Raw genomic sequence first — 22038 nt, forward strand, 5'->3', positions numbered from 1 at the left:
TAAAATGTTATGTTTGGAGATGAAAATTGTTTAACTAGGTTGTTTTCTCTCCTTAGGAAAAAAGGATGTCCAAAGTGGTCTTCCTGGATTTCGATAAAGGACCATTGCAGGAAGCCATGCATATTAGTTGTGAGTTATAACATCTTAATTCAAAGAATCTAGGTAATAACTCCTTTTAACTGAGTTCCATTCAAAATGTTAATTAGTAACTGAAACTATGTGATTGCAGGAATCAAATCTCACAAAAGATCAAAGTGAGTAGTACTCTCTAAGGGTAAAATATGTGATTTCTGTAAAATGTAGATGTCCTGACTCCCAGGTGTTTTAATGCCTTGTGCTCACTGTGTTCTGAGGACCTGTATAAAAAGTGAATGCCAGGGTAGACTAACGTTTACATTTCTGTTGGTCACACATTGATTTTCATGTGTAGGCAGCTCCTTTGTGCTCACTAAGCATTGAATAGATGATTAGATGTATGAGTAAGAGTCACTTGTAGAAAGACAAGGCCACCCGCGGGGAGTTAATATGCAGTAGTTCTCTGTACTGGAAGATATTGTTAGTGTCATGCTCTGGATTCAACACAGTGACTTCATCTGGTAGGTAGATCCTAATGAAATGTTTTGTTCTTACAGTATTTTTCCCCCACCTTTGATAGGATGTTGTTTAATTTGCTTACCATTTAAAATAGCCTCATAAGCAAATGGGATTTATTTGTTTTAAAGCAATGAGGGTCCTTTTGTAAGAAGGGAAATGGAAGACATCTAGGTTCCTCAGTGAGTTTGATCTTTTGCTGTGTCTCTGTCACTAATCAGATACTCAAAATCAGCTTCATTGTGCTTTTCCCTTCTGCAGGCTTCCATGCAGCATCAGGTCAGTTGTATGGAAGTACTTCAAAAAAAGTGCTACCTTGAGAAAAGTAAAGACTCTTTTATTTTCCTAAATAAAGTATGTTAAAAAAAACCAACAGAATTGCTAGTAGATGTCTGGGTAGCCTTTACTGCTTACTTTTACTTCTGGAGAACAACTGAAGATAATCTATATTTATGTACATATAGAATGCATTTGCTTTTGTTTTGGCAATCTGATTTTCCCCATCTTGCTTGTGTGTAGGTCTCAGGTTTCTTTGAACTGGGATATTTGTCAGTGACTAGTTTGCTGTATGGTTATTAATATTGCATAGCAAAAAATAGTGGTTTTTTTTTCTTTCTTCATTGGTTCACTATAAATAGTCTGGATATCCTAAATGAAAAGTAGATTTTTGACAAGTTCAAAACATCTTTTTAGAATACAGTGTGAAGAGTGGTCCTGAAGAAGAGTTCTAAATTAAAGTTGTCATTATTTATTTCTGCAATTGGCTGATTTTTTCTTGTTTGTTTTTAGTGTAAATGTACTTAATGGATAGACCAGCAATATGGATGATTTAGAGACAAATACCGAAGTCACTGGTGCTAAAGAAGAAGAAATCCTATGTGATGATAATTTTGTATCTGAGGAAGAAGGTGGCATTCCCAAACCAGAAGAGAGTGACACATCATTTCAGAACAATACATTGACTCTGACTGAGGAGCTATCAAGGGACAGATCTGAAAAAGCCTTAAGTGGAGGCCAGGCTTCTCTGTTTATACACACTGGTGCTCCTACTGTTTCTAGTGAAAACTTTATGTTGTCTAGAGGAACTGCTGTTAATGGACCAGTTTCACACTCCACCTCAACAAAGACTTCCAATATGAGTAAGGGCAGCGTTTCATTAACCACTGGACAGCCTGGAGGTCATCTTGCAGATTCCTGCTCAACTTTGACAGTGGTTCATGATCTGCAGCTGCCTGCGAAGAGTACAACACAGAAATCCAATCAGCACCAGGTTTTATTTTTGTTACCTGATGTAGCACATGCTAAGAACCTGACTCATTCCATTAAAAATCTACCTACCTCTGCTTCAATTGGTTGTGATTCACAGAAAACAGTAGGAAATAGTGTAGATAGCACTTTAGTAGACCAAGTAGAAGTTTGTGAGGATGATAAAAATTTACTATTAAAAGATGATTGTGTCGATACATTAACAAGCATTTCCTCAGGTACAGGTGGCTTTGGATCGGGATGTGATCCCAGCTGGGATCCACAGAAAGAGTTTATACAGTTTCTTATGACTAATGAAGAAACAACAGAGAAGTCTCCCGTTCACTGTAAGGTAGGGCTAGAAAAGAAGCGAAAAAGGAAAATGGATGTTAGTAAAATAACACGCTATACTGAAGACTGTTTTGATGATACCAGTTGTATTCCTAGTAAATCAAAACTGTTAAATGTTGAATTCTTAGAGCAGAATGAGGAGCTACAAATAGTAGAACCACAGAAATACTCATTGAGTAAAGTAAAGCCCGAATCTACAGATGAAGAGCTGGAAACTGTTGATGGTATCCAGCAGCTCATTTATAGTCCCACTAGTAACTGTGCAGAAGATACTTCTCCTGTTCACACTAGCACTTTCCTATCCAATACTTTGAAAAACAAATGTGAAGAGAATGATTCTGAACCACCATCTACTTTCAGTACTGATGAACCATCGTTTTATCCCTGTACAAAGTGCAATGTGAATTTTAGAGAGAAGAAACATCTGCATAGGCATATGATGTACCATTTAGATGGGAACAGTCATTTTCGGCATCTCAATGTCCCCAGGCCCTATGCGTGTAGGGAATGCGGAAGGACATTCCGAGATCGTAATTCCCTTCTTAAACACATGATAATTCACCAGGAAAGAAGGCAGAAACTGATGGAAGAAATCCGTGAGCTAAAAGAACTTCAGGATGAGGGTAGGAGTGCGCGGTTACAATGCCCACAGTGTGTATTTGGTACCAATTGTCCCAAAACGTTTGTGCAGCATGCAAAGACCCATGAAAAAGATAAAAGATATTACTGTTGTGAGGAATGCAATTTCATGGCTGTGACAGAAAATGAACTGGAATGCCATCGAGGGATCGCTCATGGAGCAGTAGTCAAGTGTTCAATTATTGGTAGTGACTTGTCCCAGAGAAAAACTCAGAAAAAGGCATCCTTGAAAGATCCTTATTTAGGATCCTCAAGAAAGTCATCGACCTATATGTGTAAGCTGTGTCCATTTGCTACTTCAGCTAGAAGCATTTTAAAAAAACACATGGCATATTTGCATTCAGGATCATGCCTTGATCCCTTTGGTAGCCATCTTAGACTAGAGAAAAGAAAAGGCAGTATAATAGAAGAATCTTTAGATTTTCGTAGCAGGACAAAACAGTTGATCAAACATTCTTCTACTTTTCCAAAGAACTCTGCTTTAAAACAGGATGCAAAAAGATCATTTGGCTCTACTTCACAATCCAGTAACTTCGCAAAACTTCACAAGAGACCCTACAGGATACAGAAGGCTCGGAAAAGCGTTTCACAGTCATCTGTAAGTGTGTGCAATCTAAATTCTACAAACAAGAACTTTTTTATTAGAAATAGCATTGACCAAAAACGTAAATGTTTTCATCAAGCAGCAAAGCAGAAAGCTAGTGCCAAAAAAAGTAATTATTTATATAGACACAAATATGAAAACTACAGGATTATTAAAAAATCTAGTGACTCTTACCCTTTGCATTTAAAAAAGGAAGAGTCCAAATCTGTCAGTGCTTTACATTTATTTTCTTCATCAAGTAATAATTGTTTTGTCATGGATTCAAATAGCCTTGATTGCAAAAGGGCAGAAGGCTGTAAAGATCATAGGCATGTAGCTGTAAAAAGAGTGGTTAAAGAATCCAAGAGGGAAGGCTCTGTTACAGGAGATGATTTGGATTGCTATCCAGATTTTCTGCATAAAATGACTGTTGTTGTTTTACAGAAACTAAACTCTGCTGAAAAAAAAGACAGCTATGAAACGGAGGATGAAAGTTCATGGGATAATGTTGAACTATGTGATTACACTACACAGTCTGTGGAGGATGAATCTTACAGTGATATTAATCAGGAGCATGTAAACCTATTCCCCATATTCAAAGGTAAAATGGAAGATAATGAAGCTGGTGATAGATCTTCACTTGGTTATGAGCAGAATGATGGCTTTTATTTTGAGTATTACGAAGATGCTGAGGGTAGTAACTTCTTGCATGATTTGCATGATCCTCAGAATTTAGAAAATGTAGGATCAGCATTGCCAAAGCATAATTCAGTTTTCCACTGGACTGATTTGTCGCTTGAAAAGAAATCGTGCCCATACTGTCCAGCAACCTTTGAAACAGGTGTTGGCTTGTCCAATCATGTCAGAGGACATCTTCACAGAGCTGGACTAAGCTATGAAGCCCGTCATGTTGTTTCACCAGAACAGATAGCAACAAGTGACAAAATGCAGCATTTTAAAAGAGCTGGAACAGGGACTCCAGTTAAACGTGTTAGAAAAGGTAAGATTTGGTTTTTTATGTGGGTACGAAGTTGGGTGGACAAAGGGATTTATTGAGCACTGAACAAGGCTCACTTTAGCTTCTTTTCGAGCCTCTCTTCTTGTGATTTGCAGTTGTCATGTTTAACTGTATATAATTGTCAAAAAACATTGTAATTATTTTCTTTGTAGCGATTGAGAAATCTGAAACTTCCTCTGAGCATACATGTCAGCTGTGTGGTGGCTGGTTCGATACTAAAATTGGATTGTCTAATCATGTGCGAGGACACCTGAAGAGGCTTGGCAAAACCAAGTGGGATGCACACAAGTCTCCCATCTGTGTTCTGAATGAGATGATGCAAAATGAAGAGAAGTATGAAAAAATCCTAAAGGCTTTGAACAGTCGCCGTATTATTCCCAGACCATTTGTTGCTCAGAAATTTGCATCAAATGATGACTTTTTATCTCAGAATGTTATACCTCTTGAAGCATACCATAATGGCTTAAAGACTGAAGATATATCTGTGTCTGCATCGGAGGAAGAAGGGCTGAGTTTCCTAAATGAATGTGATGAAACAAAAGCAGTACTGCATGATGGAAAAAGAAATCAGTCACTTACACTGATAGAACTCCTGAAAAACAAGAGGTTAGGAGAAGAAAGAAATCCTGATATTTCCCCTCAAAAGATTCATAATCAAACTGCAAGAAAGAGGTTTGTTCAGAAATGTGTTCTTCCATTAAATGAAGACAGTCCATTGATGTATCAGCCACAAAAAATGGACTTGACTATGCAGTCAGGTAAGAAGGTGTTTCTTGACAACATTTCCAAAAAAGTCATATGATTCATAGAAAATGTACAATTGCAGAGTATTTTATTTGGGATTCTGTTCATTTAATTATTGTTTCATTTCCAGAGGACACTTGGCTGCGAGAGGTAGCCCAGCAAATTTTTCTGACTTGTTTTTCCTAAAGTGAAAAAAACCCATCAGCAGCACTGAAGGGTTTTTGTATGGAATATAGTTCCTGTTCTGCATATGCCTGGGCATGCACATTGAAAGTGGACACAAAGTGAGCCTCAGTAAAGGAAGAAGACACATCCTGCAGTAAACAAGTTGAAGTGTCTATGCATATTTGGTAGACTAACAGTTCTGAAACGTTTGGGCTTGCAACCCTGTTTTTGGGTGGTAAAACAGCTGGTTTAGGAATACTGCGTTTAAGTCTTCAAGGTTTGTGCAAGGCAGCATTTGCTCAAACTGACAGAACTGTTGATACCATTATAAATGCATAATACTGCAGATTGGTAAATCACTGTCAACTAATTTTGATGGTTTAAGGCAAAGATACTCTTATAACATACATTGATTCTTGTTTGTTGCAAATTGTGGCTGCTGTGAGAAACTCATGCTTGCTTAGGGCCTGTCCATCCTGAGTGACAACCTATGCTGGGTCAAGCTTTGCTGGTATGCAGTTGTAGCCAGCAGGTTTCCAATGCACGGCCTCTGACCAATAAGGACCTAGATTGTCCCTCCACTGAGAACTGTGCTAATGAAACAATTCTACAATCAACTTCCTAGCTACTCTGTATACTAATAGAACAGGCTTTTAGGGTGATGTTTTTAACTTATTTGTCACATGAGAATTATTTCTAGTCTTGGGAACTCTTACAACATCCCTTTTAATATGTATGTAGAGCTTGCATTTACCGGTTTCTTGGTTGGACACCACCAATGCTGCAGGGTTCTGAAGATCTTATTTTTATACCCCTGACTTTTTTTTGTGCTGTTTCTTTTCTTGTTATTAACCAGGTTAGTAAAACTGGCAGTGCCTAGTACTTTTTCACCTGTATTCTTTTCTTTTCTTTAAACAAAAAATCCCAACAATCTGACGTGCTCAGAAGTTCTTTTAGGGGCTATAAAAGTGTGTGGCAATAAATTTCTTAAGAAGAGTGGCTTTCTAAAATGACATAGTAGAAGTGGAAAAGAATTACATTTTATGTCTTCTGTATGTCTGTGGTTGTCCCTTAAGACAGGAGATTGCTTAATAAAGGAAGTGTATCTTTGACAGGTTTAATGATTTGAAAAATAACACTCAAGAATAGTTTGCCAAACCTGACACTGTGTTTTGCTTTCTGTGTAATATTTACTGCTCAATACTAGGTAGAACCTGTTTGGCTATGATGAACAACCAAGTAAAAATAAACACATGCTCGCATAGTACTAACAGTTCTGAATGGGGCCCCATAGTTTTCTGTGGCTGAGGTAACAGAATTTGATAACTAACGCACTGTGCCAGTTGAGTTAATAAGAAAACATTTAACATCAAGTTGAAAATCTTCTTTTTTTCCTAAAAAAGGCAAATATTCCTAATTCTGGGTTTAGTTTTATAAAAGCTGTTACCAACAGGTGTTCTTCTTCTGTAACTTGCCTGAAAAAACAGCATGTCTTCTGTGGGCTGCTGGAGAATAGCATTCTTTCTTTCCTGCAGAGACTTTTCAGCTGAGTAGTTTTAGCTTTTTCATTTATTCTTCTAATAATTTATTAGTAGAGAACCTGAAATATTAGTTGACCAAAACAATGTATCTTTTGTAAAATGCAGGGAGAAATATGGTGAAGTTGAGCAGGAGATAAGTTATAATGGTTTCTTTGTCTGTAAGTGAGGAATTCAGTATTGTTTCATTGTTTTCGTGTGATAAATAGCATGTTGCTTTGTTGATACTTATTTAGCACAAAGATTTTGGCAAAAAAAAACATTCAAATAATTTAGTTTCATTATCAATTGTGCATCTAAAGTAATGAATAGAAAATGAACTGAACAAATGTTTTGCCTAACAGCTGTTCACTGGTGTGTTTTACCACCTTTTTCTCTGAGCCTTCAACAGCAGCCTAATTTTAGCAGAGTGCTTTAGTCTTATGGGTAAAACACTTTTAATTACCACTTTGTCAACTTGACTTTTCAAATTCTCTTTATTGGAAATTCTGAAAGGTCTGAAATTTCTCAACAGAATTGTGCTATTCAAATTGCAGGACTGTATTTTGGAATTGGAGCTTCATTATGTGGAGATCTGTAGGAGCTTGGTAGTAGGTATTAAATGCAGAGTAGCCTACTGGGCTCAAGTTGCCTCCTTTCTGTTCTTTTTCAAATAACATGGTTTGGCTTAAAGCTGTAGGTGGAAAACTAATAACGGTTAACTTGGATCCTTCTAATATACTAAACAATTGCGTCAATGCAGTGAATATATTTTAAACCATCTTTATTGCAGAAAACTTTTTACAACGCTTTGAGAATTTCATTTTTTGAAGAGAGAACTGGATTATAGTTTTCTTTTGAATGATAGGTATGCCTGTGAAGCTTAGAACGTGTGTGCATTGCAATACGACGTTTACAAGTGCTGTTAGCCTGTCCAACCACTTACGCGCTTATGCACGAAAGAAGAGTGCTGGACTTTTGACTGGGACAGGTATGTTTTGTTACAGATGTAAAAGCAAGTCTGTCTATGATACATTTTCTTCATCAGACTGGACAAAAGCATATGTTAATTCAAAATAATTTTGAAGCCTCTGCCGGTAAACGATTTATTTGCCATAAAACTTCAGCAACTTGTAAGAAAACGTATGTTGCTGTTGTCCACTCTCATGTCTGATTTTCATTCTTAGTCTTTGATTTTGGATCCAACATTTAAGGTATGTAAGCAAAACTAAGAGATGGTTGCTTAAATTCATTCTCTGATGATATCGCAACTTCCAAACCAGATAGTTGGCCTTCAAATGAAGTGTTTCAAAGTGTCTCAGAAATGAGAGCGGTGGGAAGGAAAAAGGCAAGGATACAACAAGTAGTTTTTACTGTCTTGTACATACAGTTACAAAGAATACTTCAGTAAAATAGGAAAAGCAAGTCATTTTACACTCTGTATATTTCTAACAACATATCATATGCAGTTGGTTTCATATCTTGTTTGGCTCACAATCCAAAAACTACCTGCTCTGCCATTGAGTGAGAGTAGTACAGTAGCACTTGGCACTGCTATTAATGTTCTTTATTAAAACACAGTTCATTTTGAAATTCTTCTAATATGCCATATTTTGATTTGTTTTCAGAGACCTGCAGCTTGCTTGGCTGTAGGCAGTTTCTCAGTTTACTTGGATTATTGCTGAGATTAGTGGGACTTCACATGGTCAACAGCAAATTGAGGAGCAGAGATGCAATATAATGAGGAAAATTTGAAGATATGAAGCCTGAAATATTCTGTAATTAAGAAGGGCAACCATCAGTTTTCTGTGTCAACAAACACAGACTTTTACATAATGCTCTTGGAAAATGTGTAATCCTTTTTTGATCTGCAAATGTAATTCATTATGCTAAGAATGACAAACTGAGTAGCAGGCTTTCTCTGTAGAAGGCTAAAAGTAATATTTTTGTAACGCGGGCCTGTGGCTGCCAGGTCTTCTGTTGCTTTACATTAGTGCCATAACAAAGCAGATTTGGAAGGAAGTCAGCAGATGCAGTAATACCTAACATGTAGAAGAATATACCTTTAGTCAGTGATTCTGAAAGTTTTCATATTTATTCAGTAGCAGGCTGATAGTAGTGAACTTAATTTACCACTGCTGTGATTTTATATTAGTCCTGTGGTAAGTTCCTTTTCTTATAGACTTCCTGAGGAAGTATTTTTCAATAGCTATATATTTAAATTGCACATTAATAACAGTAAATCAGTGAAGGAGACACTGGCGAATAGGATAGTACAGAGATTGAATCCTAGACAAGCACTTTGTACCTAGCTTCCCTTTTGCTAAATGGGAAAAGTGAAGGAAGCTGGTTTAGGTACTTTTGGGGATTTTTTTTTGTTTTCTCTAAGTATTTTGCTAGTGAAGTAGGTGCATAGTCATGAGAACAGATGCCACTTTTCTTACAAGAATGGAAAGAAAACTCATGAGTCTTCTATCATTGGACCTAGAAGTTTGTTTTGAATTAGGTTGGAAACAAAATGGGGTTAGAAACGAGGTTTAAATAAAAGGTTAGAAATAAAAGTTTGGGGGAAAAAATGTTTTGCTCTCAGAAGCTGGAGCTAAGCCAGATAAATAACTTATACCGTGGATAAAGGCGTGTCGCTGGAACCATTGACTTAAGGAGTCCATGTTGAGTTCCATGTCCATGTAACATCATGCAACCAATGTGTATCTGCAGCAACATAATCATTACTCTGCTGCAACTCAGTGAAGGTTGTAGGCTTTGCTCAGTGACTTCTCACTCAAGCAAGCTTAATGCAAGGCTTGTAGACCAAAAAATATGCTTTAAACAGTTGTTCTGTTTGATATTCCACTTTATAATACAAGTTTTGTGAAGAGAATTATTTTAATGCAAGATTTCATTAGTACACACTAGTTTTAAAGCACACACAAGTACACTCTTGTTATGAGTGTTACTCTTGAGTAGATCTCAGATTTTCTTATTAAAAGATGGTTGTGGTTGAGAGCAATTTTGAGATGTCTTCAGTTGGGCCTCAGCTACAGCTAAACCTTCAATGGTCATCCACCATTGTATGGAGACATTGAGAACATGTTTATACATATACATGTTGCTTCTCATTAAGCCTTTCTTATATCTTCTAAAGCAAACATAACTACCAAAAATTAATCACATCAGTTGAATAATTATCTCTGTTTCTTGCTGTAATAAAATAATGTCTAAACATGAACATTTGATTATCTGGTAGTTGATATGGGACCTGTCTAGGCACTACTATTTATTAGGAGAAATAACATGAGAAATACAAGATCCCTGCATGCCACCAAAGTGAGGCCTTTCCCAGCATTACATTAGCTTATGTACTAGTCTCAGATTGTCCATTTGTCTGCACGTGTTTTTGATATTGACTGTTACCATATTGCTCTTCCAGCAGGTGTCCTGCTTCTTCAGTCAGCAATGTCTTCATATTTAGTTAAATTTTAGCCTATTTTTCTTTTCAAATGAAACTCGACAATTTTAGCAGTATAGTAGACATAGTTAAGCATAATGGTAGCTTTGGATAATGGATTGGAGAAAAACATGCTAGAACTGAAAGTTCCTAGGCTGTTGGCTTTTTGAGGTTAATCTTTATTAAACTTTTTTTGTGCCTATACCAATGCATTAGATCCACTGTAGAGCAAATACCTGTGTCTTCAGATGTCTGGCTGGAATTTTTTTGTTGTTGTTATTCAGTCCAATTTTTAACAGTGTAATTGCTCATTTTGAATAGATGTTAAATTTCCTTTTATACCTATTTTGATGTATAGCAACACATTGATGTTTCTCAGAGCTGGTGATCAACTTGCTTCTTTCTTCTGAGTATCCTCAGAGCATTGAACAAACCTACACAAAATCTTCAAAATTCATCTCACTCTTCTTCGTATAGTTGTATATTCAGCTTCCTTTCTTTTTTTCTCTCTGGGCTTCTCTTGCTCCCTCCTGCCCTGGCTCTCCCCAAGTCTCTTGATTCTTTTCTTGCACCCTGGCTTTTTACATCTTCTCTTTGTTGACCCTTTTCACATACTCAGTCTTCTCTTGCTTGTTTTAATCTTCTGGAAATCACCACTTTCTTCTTTGGTCTCTGCTTCTATAGGTGGAGACTGCTTTGTCAGAAGCTTGGGAGGGAACAGTAAAGTACAGAGCAAGGAGTCTGGCCTTCAAGCCAACAGTGTGACTGAGGTAGTGGTTCATGAGGGCTGCTACGTGTTCAAATAATTTCAAATGTTGTTTTGTCAAACTTGTAGCTTTGGGACGTTTGTGGTGGAAGCATATGAAGTATGCAGGAATCTGAGATCCACTGGCTTTGTGTGTCATTGTTCTGTGCTGTTATAGTCATAACAAATCAACTGGCATGATGAGCTCATTTTCAGCATCTTACAAAATCCTACAGTGAGCAAATGATAGGAGGGGTTTATTTAATGTACTTCACTGTGCAGTAGTGATGAGGATAGATAGCAAGTGATTGAATTTGAAAAGTTAGTGACTAAATGTACAAGAAAGATAGTTCGTTATTTTTTACTTGGCAGTGTTTTCAAATGTTTAACTAGTTCCATTTCTGTGTCAAATTATTCAACTTGTTTTAGCTTAGGTACACTTTGACAAAAGTAATGAAGTCCGAATAAAAGACCCAGCTTCAGTTTTCCTGAAATAAGAAGCATTTCCTGTTAAAGACATCAGGAAGCAGAGCATTTTAATTTGGAACTGCAGACCAAATGTCATAGCATGAAAGGGCATCTAATTGTGACCTGTCTAGTTCACTTAGGCATGCTCATTGGAACTTCCAGTGTCCATCTGCTTGTAGTCTTTCTTGATAAGTCATCACAGAGGTTTTTGTATGCAGTGCTTTTACCTAGCATATATTTTTCAAAGTAGTGTGCTCTGAAATTGTACGTAAGTATCTGAAGTAGAATGCTCCAAAGTTTGATAGTCTTTTGTTTTAAATGGGTAATTTCTCCACCATGTTGTATCAGCAGTTTGAGGATGTTGTGTGACTAGTTGTTTACAAGAAGCTTTTCAGTTATCAACTAGGAAACACCAGGTGGCCAAACTTGAAAGAAAGAGTTCTTCCAAAAAGAAGTAGGCCTTTGTGGAGAGTGAGGAATGATAGTTTGGAAGCTGTTATAACTACAGAGTAGCTGTTAATGATCAGTAGTTCCTACCTCTCTATAGCAATTTGCTGCAATTTCCATGCAGCTTACTAGATCTAATTTATCCTTGGTCTCTTCCCAGACACGATAAAGGACTTTCTGAGGAGGTCATGTTTTGTTACAGTAAAGGCATAGAAAAAGCAGGAACTGAGTTTGGTTGGAACATGGCTACTTTATGGGGAGGCAATGGCTGAGGCAATTGTGTGATTTAGGTGATGTTTGCAACTTCTTGTAAGCATTGTATCAACAGAGTACTCAAGTCTGTGCATGTGACTGTATTTAAACTTCTTGTTCTCTGGATAGACAAAATGAAATTACTGTGATGGTTACTGGTACACATGCCTCATAACTGCTGTTTGAATTGTAGTTTTCAATGAGCTTTACTCAGATATTCCTCCTTCTTCACTCACTTTCCATCTTCACTGGAGTAACTTCAAAACATACTGGTGCTGCTTTGAGCTCCCTAAAATGTAAAAGAATATGTTCACTGTCTCAGAAGATGAAGGGAAAAAAAAATGACCCTTGCAGAACCCAGGATTTGTGTTCTTAGTGTTTTCTGTCTTTTATAACAGCTTCTTCCTTGGGCAAATCTACTTTCAAATTTAGCTAAGTTGCTGTGAGAATTCATAGCGTAATCTGAGTCCTTTTTCGTGGTCTTTTACTGTGGTATTTTCTTCTCTTTGTTTTATAATTTCCTTATATGGAGTCTCCATCATAAATGGCTGAAGGAACATGCCCTTTTGTTTTCCTTGTTTTCTCACTGTTCATAGAAAAGGTGCCTTTCAAGGAAGTAGAAACTGCCTCTCCTGGTTCATTATGGCAATTTCTGTCAGTGTTGCTGTTGTTTGATTGCACAGTAGTTCAGAGGGGTTTTTTTCTTAGAAGATTACACACACACACAAACACGTACACACACACAAACCCATCAGGCGTCAGCAATCTGTTGCAGAAGACCAACGCAGGTCTTGTAGGAAAGAGAAAGCTCTCTGAAATGCTCCAGATGCATGTGAGTAGAATCAAATTTCTTGATGAGAATGAATGTCTTTGCCCACCTCAAGGAAATCAGCAAGTTCTTGTTCCGAGTGCAGGTTGGCCTCTCTAGGAGGAGTCTGTTGTCACTATTGCTTCTTTTTTTTCCACTCATATAAACTGACATCAGCTAACTTGTCATCAGGTGCAGCTCATGGACGCGTTTGCATTCAGGTAATACCAGCTTCTGTTTTCCTTCTCCCCATGATGTTCCAGAAGATGGCAAAGGCAAAGCTTTTGCTGCAGTAACTGCTGCAGATAAGTTGTGCCTCATACAAACAGTTCTCTTCAAAACGTCGGTGTCTGGGTTCCAGTGTTTTATCTGCTTACATTGCTGATGGTGTTACTGAAGTTGTGGTATGTAAAACTACCACTTATATATGTGGTAGTTCCTACCTGATTATGATAGTTAGCTTTTTTCTTCCTAATTAAATGAAGAATATGTTTCTTGTGAGAGATTGAAGTATTAAGAATCCCTTGATGCTTTTCCAGAAGCATCTTGGCCATTTCTCTCTCCCTCTCTCCCCCCTGCCACCTTGGGTTACTGCCTTTTTATGCAGACTGGTTTTGTTGTTGCTGTCAGAAAAAAAATGCTCTTAAGCCTCATTTTCCTAATGTTGATCTGAAGAAGTCTCTCTAGGTTGGTGTCTGCTTTCCACTTATTGTATTGGTTCTCTGATACCTTCGAACCTTAGATATTCATTCTGAATTTTAGATAGGTAGTAATCCTTAAGTCGGGGATAGAAATGGAAAACATCTAGTATGTCTACCAAGTTGAAAGTTGGGCTACAAGGTAAAAGCTTGAGAGGTGCTCATTTGGAGGGCATGAGAAAAATTAAGGATACAATCAAGACTGTGTGTTCTTTAAATTAACATGTTTGTTTTAAATGTCTCACCAGACAATGTCTTATGCTTCAGAATGCTAAGAGGTTAATTCTTCTGTTTCATATTATAGGAGTCAAAACTTTAGCCAAGTGTAACAAATTTTTTCCCCATTTTACTGTTAAGATGCTTCAGTAGTATACCATTATGCCTTCTTGGTATCAAGAATACCACCTGGTACTGTCTTTCTGGTTTCTGTGGAGTTTTTGTTGAAGTGGTGTAACTGGTTGTTTGCAAAAGTTTTTGTGTTGGAGTTACATTGTTGGTGTCTTGTGTTTTGGAATAGAGTGTAGCTAGATACACTTCTCAGTTCAAGCAGTCACAAACTTCTTGAGCTTTATCAGCTGTTTGCATCATAACAATATTAATTCAGTTTAATCCACTCATCCCTCACTTTGGCTGCTTCTTAGAATCTCCAGGTTTTGTTTCAGATTCCCATTACATTTGTTTATGGGAGATACAGACCTCAGAGCTATCTGAACTCATTTGCTATGTTTCCTGTTCACACACGTTACTTTCATACACAGTTTCAAATGCTTAGACTGAATTTAAAAAGTGGCCTTGCCATCCCTGTTGATTGTCCTAATACCAGCTCCCACTACCAAGGACTAATACATAGTTTTTGTATGCTTCATTAGAATTCAGACAGGAGTGAAAGGGAAGCTTCCTTTGAAACTCTTAGAACAAAAGGACAAATTTTTGCTTTGTGTTGAAAAACAAATGGCAGGTGTTTTATTCAAACTAGAAATTCCTGATTGTACTAGCTGGAAGCTACAACTTCATAAAGCTGTAACTTGGTTGAACATGAGTGGTCTTACGATGGGACTTGAACTACAAAACAAGTTCTGAGATTTTGACAGTGTTTTATGCATGTAAGGGAATTTCCAATGGTGCTTTGCTTCTGTATAATTCTGCAATAGGTTTGTAGGTGCTTGCTGATACTAAAACAACAGTTTAATGCTGAATGTCAATTATCTAGTCTTTAAAAGAGCAAGCACAATGCTAACCTAAAAAAAAATAGCTTCATGTGTTCTGCCAGTATATTTCTTAAAATATGCTGTAACTGTTTTGGATTTATGTTATAATTAACTACAGAAAAACAAGGAGGTAGATGTCTTTTCATTATTGCCATAGAGAATACTTACTGAATATCTCTGTTTGACTAACACTCATTGAAGTATTACTTTCACATATGAAAATTTCTCTTCTTAGCTTTAGACTGTAAACAAAAGAAGTCAAGGTCAAGATCCGGAAGCAAGAAGAAAATGCTGCCGTTACCTCATAGTGCTGATGAAGTTTACATACTCAGATGCAGGTACATAGTGTTGCTTTAACTGGAAGAATACATTCTTAAGAGCTTACTAATGTTAGTCATAAAGAGTTTCATTATTGTATCCATAAATGTTTGTGATTAAATTGAATAATGACGGGGGAAAGGAATTGCCTGTTCTCATTAATTTGAACGAGAGGATTTGATTCAGTCACACCTGAATGTTAGATTGCCAGTAGTTTCTCTAGCTAAAATCTTGCTGGTTGTGTCTGAGTAATATTCTGTCCTTCAAAAGAAACCTTATATAAGAAAAACAGATTGTTATTACTGGTATTGAGTGTGAGAATGTGAGTTGTATAAGCTGCAGGATTTTGTGCTCACAGTTACTACTAATGAACTCAATTACTAAGTTTTTCAGCTAAAACATGTACAAACAAACTTCAAGAAAATTAAGACTTTTCCTCTTACTGTCTTTGTTTTATAATTTTTCAGTAGAGATAGATGTATCTTGATGGATTAATTTTAATATTTGCATAGGTTTTGTGGTCTGGTCTTTCGAGGACCTTTGTCTGTTCAAGAAGACTGGATAAAGCACTTGCAGCGACACATTGTCAACGCAAATCTTCCACGGACTGGAGCTGGCATGGTTGAGGTCACATCACTACTTAAAAAGCCTGCTTCAATTACTGAAACTTCATTTTCTTTACTGATGGCAGAAGCAGCATCATAGAACACAGAAACATTTTAAATTTTAATTGGATGTAAATTTGAAATACTTCATCATTTTTTAAAATAAATGGCTACACTAAATTATGTTTATAAATCCTAAAGAGAGAAAATAGAGGGAGTGGATTACAGTAACATCAAAATAAATTGAATACTTAACAGTTACAATAAGTAGTCTTTATATTTTATATAGGGTGGAAGATGTGTTTTTAAGGTTTATTATGTTTTTGTCAGTTACTGTGTTCACTATCAATACAATACCATTATATGTATGGCAGCCATTTTTAAATTGTTGCACATGGGTACTTAAAGGACAGATTTTAATAAAACAAAGAAACCACGTTCTCTTCAGTGTTACCCAAATCAAGGTTCTGTTTATTCCAAAAAGAATTACATAGTAAAATAAGATACTATTATATTTTGTTTGTATGTATGTAGTGTTTTGTATAATACCAAGAACTGCTAATACAATTTACTCAACTTAGGGCATTAAATACCATGTACTTCATAGTTCAAGAGACTGTTTCGTTCAAATAGGGCAATTAGTACTATTCTATCTAGGTGTGTAAGTGTTTTTTTTAAATCACATGAGGCTTTTTGTACTAAAAAGTGGAGGGAAACTTGTTTAAACAAATTTCTAAGAGAAATATGTACATAATACTGGAAATTTGTGGTAAGGAAATATTCTTTACTTCACTTGCATTTCTCACTGACAATAAAGTGGTGCATCCATGCTACCTCCTACTTGTCAACAAAGATGGTATTTACCCTTATGTTTTTGTATCATAGTAGATTCAATCCAACTTTCTTTATTACAAAGCATCCTTTTGTTAACAAGTTTGTTACTTTTATGACAATTTACTTAAAGTCTGACTTGCTTACAGAAGTTTGCCTCTACTATTTTATTTAACACTGTAGAAATGTACTAATAAGCATTGCTCACTACACGGTTAGAGTAGGCTTTTCATTTATAATTCTGTTTAAAAGATTGATCATTTTAGAGAATTCAAACACAGATTGAAATGTTTCCACATATGAAGAGAATGTTTACAACTTAAATTTTAGAGCTTGTTTTGGATGTGATTATATGTATGAAAACTGTAACACTATGCTCATGCTAAGGACCTACTTACAGAATTATTAAAATAAATGTGCTGTGAGGATGGAAATATGGTGCAGGTGTCTTGGTCATGATGAATTGTGTTTGTTCATTTAAACTGTCTTCAGAACATGATTTTTGTTTAAATCAAATTAGATTCCTCTACAAATCAATTTTGTATGCAAGTAACATTTCATTTTACTCATATAGGGTAACAGATACTGTAGTTAAGCCAAGGATATGCATTGATATTTTCTTTATATGTAAATAAAGTTAAAAGCAGTTAAAGCAAGAGGAGTATTTTGGTAGAGTATATACATACCTCACTGCCAGTGAAATTGCTTTCCTATGGTATATCTCCTTACCAGAAAAATCTCTAAATAAAAAGGTTTAAAGAAAATATAAATGTCTATAATGTGAAGCATTTATTTGCATTGTGTGAATTAAGTTTGTGGAATTGGTTTGTCTTGCTTGAGATTAGAATCTTCTCATGATCTTAAGTAAAAGTACATTTACTTGCAATAAACTGAATTGTTCACAGATGCATTACATTTGATTGGTGGAAAGTATGAATAAATGTCTGTCTTCCTGGATGCACAGAGTTCAGAGTTAACACATGAGGCTTGTTAATGTTCTGATAGAATAGATGGGCTAAAAATGCACAGCTGTGCAAGACAGAGGCCTCAGACAAGGCCATCCTAGCTCTGTCAAGGCTGTCATTAAATTAGTGGTGTCAGGCGTTTAACTGTACAAATTGCTACGGTTAAGTTTAGCTTTCTTGTTGAAATTTATTCTCTTGTAAGTGGAAAAATCTACATCATTACATTTAAAGGCTGGAGAAATAAATACTTTAGAGATTTTAGAAAAGATAACTGGGATGTTGAAGTGTACTGCAGACAAATAGTGTATGCAGACTAACAAATTGCTGAATTTGTGGATACTTGTGGAGCTTTTTTATACGATGTGACAACTGAAGATTTAAAGCAGTGTGTTGAAACAGAATAGAGGGAAGTGATCACATCACCTTGAATGTTTATAATGCTTTAATAGAGTGCTTGTTTACCCTTCTCACCAAAAAAGGTGCTTGTGAGAGCACCATATTTTATGGCTGTTTAGCAAATGAAAAAAATCAATTAAGTGCAAATGATATTTATCTAGTGTTGTTAAGAATGCTTGTAAGGTGAAGCCATACCGTGCAGAATTTTGCATTAGCAAAAGACTCTTACTAGATTCATAAAAATAATTTTTAAAACCCTAGTTAATTCTATTTAATTAATTAAGCCCCAGTTGTGAGCTACTTTATGTAATACTAAAATAAAAATGCAAGGTTGTGTCTGAAGAGCAGTGAGCTCTAGGCTGATCAGTTTCCAAAATGAGATTCTATTGATGATGAACAGTTTTTAGTGACAGGCTGTGTGCCCTGCTGGCATCAGATCCTTGTGGTATAGTTCAAAAAATAAGTAGGAGTTCTAGAACTCTTCTGATTATTAAATCACTTGTTTATGTGGTTGATAACAGGCTGAATAATCTTTTTTTAAAAATAGAGTACTATTAGCTGTTCTTAGCCTCTACTCCTCAAGTGGGGCTATTTGTTTTCCTGGTTTCTGTTGTGTGGAAATACAGATATTTTTTATCATTATCTACAAGGAACTATAAATCCCCCTCTCTGGAGTTACCAAAATTCCAAATAATGTAGTAGAAGAGGGTAAATTAAATGGGTCACTTTGTGATGCCAGTCTGATGTTGTGTGGCTTGAGGGGCTCTGGCAGTCTGCGCTAAAGGGCTGGACTTGCAGAGTTGCTCATCTAAACACCAGTGTTAGTCTGTTCAGGTTGGGGTAAAGGCTGCAGTGGCACAGTGATTTCTGTTGGGTTGATTTTGGTTCTTTGTCACAGTCCTACTCATTTCTGAAGTTATCCTAGTATCTGGTAAAGGTCTCTAGTAGTAGCCTCAGGAAAATTGTAGACCACCCCCATACACTTTTCATAAGATGATGGCCTATATTCCCTAGTCCCAGTGATATTTCCAAATCAGTCCTCTTCAAAAGGTAAAACTCTGTTTGCATTCCTTGAAAAGATATTTCTTCAGAACCTTGGGTAGGTGATGCAAGCGCCCATGGTAGCTGCTGCCCAGGGGTGGTGTGTTCAGGCACGGAGCATGGGGGCAAGCAGACAGCACATGCTGGGCATTTACTGCGGTTTGCCCGGTCCTGTCCGTGTGTCCTGGGGGAGCTGTGCGAGGGGGGCCGAGGGGATCCAGCTCTGCCTGCAGATCCAGCTTCTTCCTCAGGGCCCGCCCTCTGCAGGCAGCAGGGCCAGAGGGGAGCTGCGGGCCCTCCCGCCCACAGGGGAGGGGCTGAGCAGGGAAGGGACTGACATGCAGAAGGACTGACCGAGGGGAGGGACTGACATGAAGGACTGACCGAGGGGAGGGACTGACATGAAGGACTGACCAAAGGGAGGGACTGACATGAAGAGGGACTGACCGAGGGGAGGGACTGACATGAAGAGGGACTGACCGAGGGGAGGGACTGTCACGAAGAAGGACTGACCGGGGCAGGACTGACCGTAGGGGCCGTAGCTGCCGGGAAGGGGGGAGCGAGCGAGTCCCGGGCTGCGTGCCTGCGCTCGTTCCTGCTGTCCCAGCCATGCTCAGGGAAATCAGCAAGCTGTTTGAGGTAAGTGATCACAGGAGAAACGTGAGTTATCAGTTGGGGCTCAGAGAAGAGCGTCCAGAGTTTCTAAAGGTCAGTGTCACAGGGCTGAGATGGGAAGATGCAATGTTATTTTGACTGTGATGCTTTTCCTGGGCTAGTCACGGTTCTAGGTTTCTTGTAGTGCTTTAAAGAGGGGTTATGCATTAAATCTACCTGATTCTGAAAACCTGCAGAAGATAAATTGGGCTGAACAAATGTGGAAATATTAGCAGTGAATAACAAAGACTTGCTTTTAACTAAATGATTATGGGCTGTGAACAAACCCTGTTTAGTTCAGCACTATGGTTAACAAAATTTTTCACTTTTTATAACAGTAGTTAGTGGCCTGGATATTTAAACACCAGTCTCATATTTTAAAAATTGATTTATATAGTTTTGAGTTTGTTTAAAGAAAACCCCAAACTTTTTAGGGTGGTACTTACTTTAAAAAGCTGACTGCATTATGATTTGATATTTCAATCCACCATGCTTTGTAGGTGCTGTTGCCTGATTCATGGGTAGCAATTGTGATGTAATGGAAACATTTGGCCATAGTGCCAGGTTTGTAATCTCTTGCAATAAAATGTTCCTTTCTAACACTGCAGGCTTCTTGGTGTTCTTCCCATTGCTCAGAGGTGAGCTGCACTGCACTTGTCACTTCACTGGGCAGTTCCCCCCAGCCAGAGCAGAGGGCAGATCTGCTGGCTGTAGCCACCTGAAAATTCAGAGAGGTGAAGCAAGGGTGTATTTACATGCCAGTGGTGGAGACTAAGGATGACAATCGGTGCCAGGAATGCCACCAGAGCCAGGGACTCAAATCTGAAGCTGAATCCCAAGTGGCAGTGGCTCTCATCTGTGCCCATGTGCCCACTTTTCAGTCTGTACAGTCTGGTCTCACTGCTGCTTTCTCCACAGTTAAGAGCAGGTTTTCCTTGCAGCTTTGGCTGCCATGTGTGCCTGGACAGAGCACACTGAATAACCCAGTCTGCCTGGTGCTCTGCAAGTCCGGGGCTCCTCCTGCAGCATGAGAGGATCCATTGACGTACCACAGCCATTCACACACTGTAAGAGAAAAATGCAGAGCTTGATCAAACACAGCATAAGAGACTGTTAAGGGATGTGTTTGCTTTAAATAAGGGCTGGAGTGGGGATCCCTTCCATGTTTTGCTAAGGCTGAACTCTGGCACTGTTCATTTTCATTTCTAGTTGCACTATAGGCTAATAAACTTGTATTTTTAAAAAGCAGTTAAGAAGTCTCTTAACTTTAGTGCCCTATCCCCTTATTAAGATTTGAGCACAAGTCAGCCAACAGCCTTTTTATAAAACTGCTTGGTAATACTGAGTATTTTTATAAAACTGCTTGGTAATACTAATTCCTCTACATAAGTAGAGGAACCTTGTGGTCCAGTAGCTGGTGTGTGGCTGCAGTGCTTACCCCTCAGGGAAGTGGTCCTGGCTGCCTTGGCTCATGGGCTCCAGAATGGCAGTGGAGGGATCTGGGCAGTGTGTCACTGACTGTGGGTGGTTTGCACACATTTCCTGAAGACCTGAAGACTGACATGGAGTTATTTTGGCTAAAAACAAAAAAAAAAATGGAATAAAGGCATTCCTGTGGGAATGTTCTTCTCTAAGTAAACGCAAACTTTTTTATAAAAGCCCTAAAAGATCTTTCTCATGCAGGCTCCCGTGCTCTTTTCACTGCAATTAAAACCCAAGCAAATGGCTTTGTCACTAACTGTGAGCCCAGAGGTTCCAAAATTCCAACTCTTACTGTACAGTTAGGGAACAAAGGAGCCTTGGAGCCTTTTCAGACCTTCCAAGGTGCTTGTACTCCTTATGTTGTATAAATCACAACACTTCTGGGCTTTCTGTACTATATTTTCACTCAAAACTACATTTTCAACTCATAAGGTCTGAGGTTTGTCTACCAAATGATGATAACCCTTATGCTTTTGTATTAGAGACCTGCAACATGAAACATGCTTACATGATACTCATAGTAAGTGTTCCTAAATATTATCTACCTCTTTTTAAAAATCTGTTTATTGGAAGCTGAAAACTTCACATGTAAACCTTTCATTATGTATCTGAGTCAGCAGCAGCATGTTTATCTCTCTGTGAAACTCAGCCAAATCCATCCTCACTGCTGTAGCAACAAATGCTGAAGCTCTGAATCCCATTGTGCTCTTTAAAACAGCTTTGGAAACTAGTAGACCGATAAAGGGAAAACACACACCATTAGTCTGTGTTTTAACCAAATAAGGAATTGTGTGTCACCCAGGTACAAGTCTTGCTGAC

At 37.7% G+C, this 22038-nt stretch overlaps 1 protein-coding gene across 6 annotated transcripts in view; it reads left to right on the top strand.

Moving 5' to 3' along the window:
- Positions 1 to 20339, top strand: part of ZNF644 (zinc finger protein 644) — a 77198-nt gene extending 56859 nt beyond the window's left edge. For 4 of the 6 annotated variants that reach the window (XM_063165735.1, XM_063165736.1, XM_063165732.1 and 1 more), the window contains exons 3-7: positions 57 to 162; positions 1381 to 4409; positions 4580 to 5185; positions 15163 to 15265; positions 15758 to 20339. In XM_063165735.1, coding sequence (XP_063021805.1) covers positions 1412 to 4409; positions 4580 to 5185; positions 15163 to 15265; positions 15758 to 15950 — 3900 coding nt within the window. In that variant the 5' untranslated portion in view covers positions 57 to 162; positions 1381 to 1411 and the 3' untranslated portion in view covers positions 15951 to 20339. Of the gene's footprint in view, positions 1 to 56; positions 163 to 1380; positions 4410 to 4579; positions 5186 to 7721; positions 7845 to 15162; positions 15266 to 15757 lie in introns of all 6 variants that reach the window. The other 2 variants (XM_063165738.1, XM_063165734.1) reach the window with 2 other exon arrangements.
- Positions 20340 to 22038: the final 1699 nt, after the last annotated feature.

Source organism: Melospiza melodia, chromosome 11 (assembly GCF_035770615.1).
Source record: "Melospiza melodia melodia isolate bMelMel2 chromosome 11, bMelMel2.pri, whole genome shotgun sequence".
NCBI classification, from domain to species: Eukaryota; Metazoa; Chordata; class Aves; order Passeriformes; family Passerellidae; genus Melospiza; species Melospiza melodia.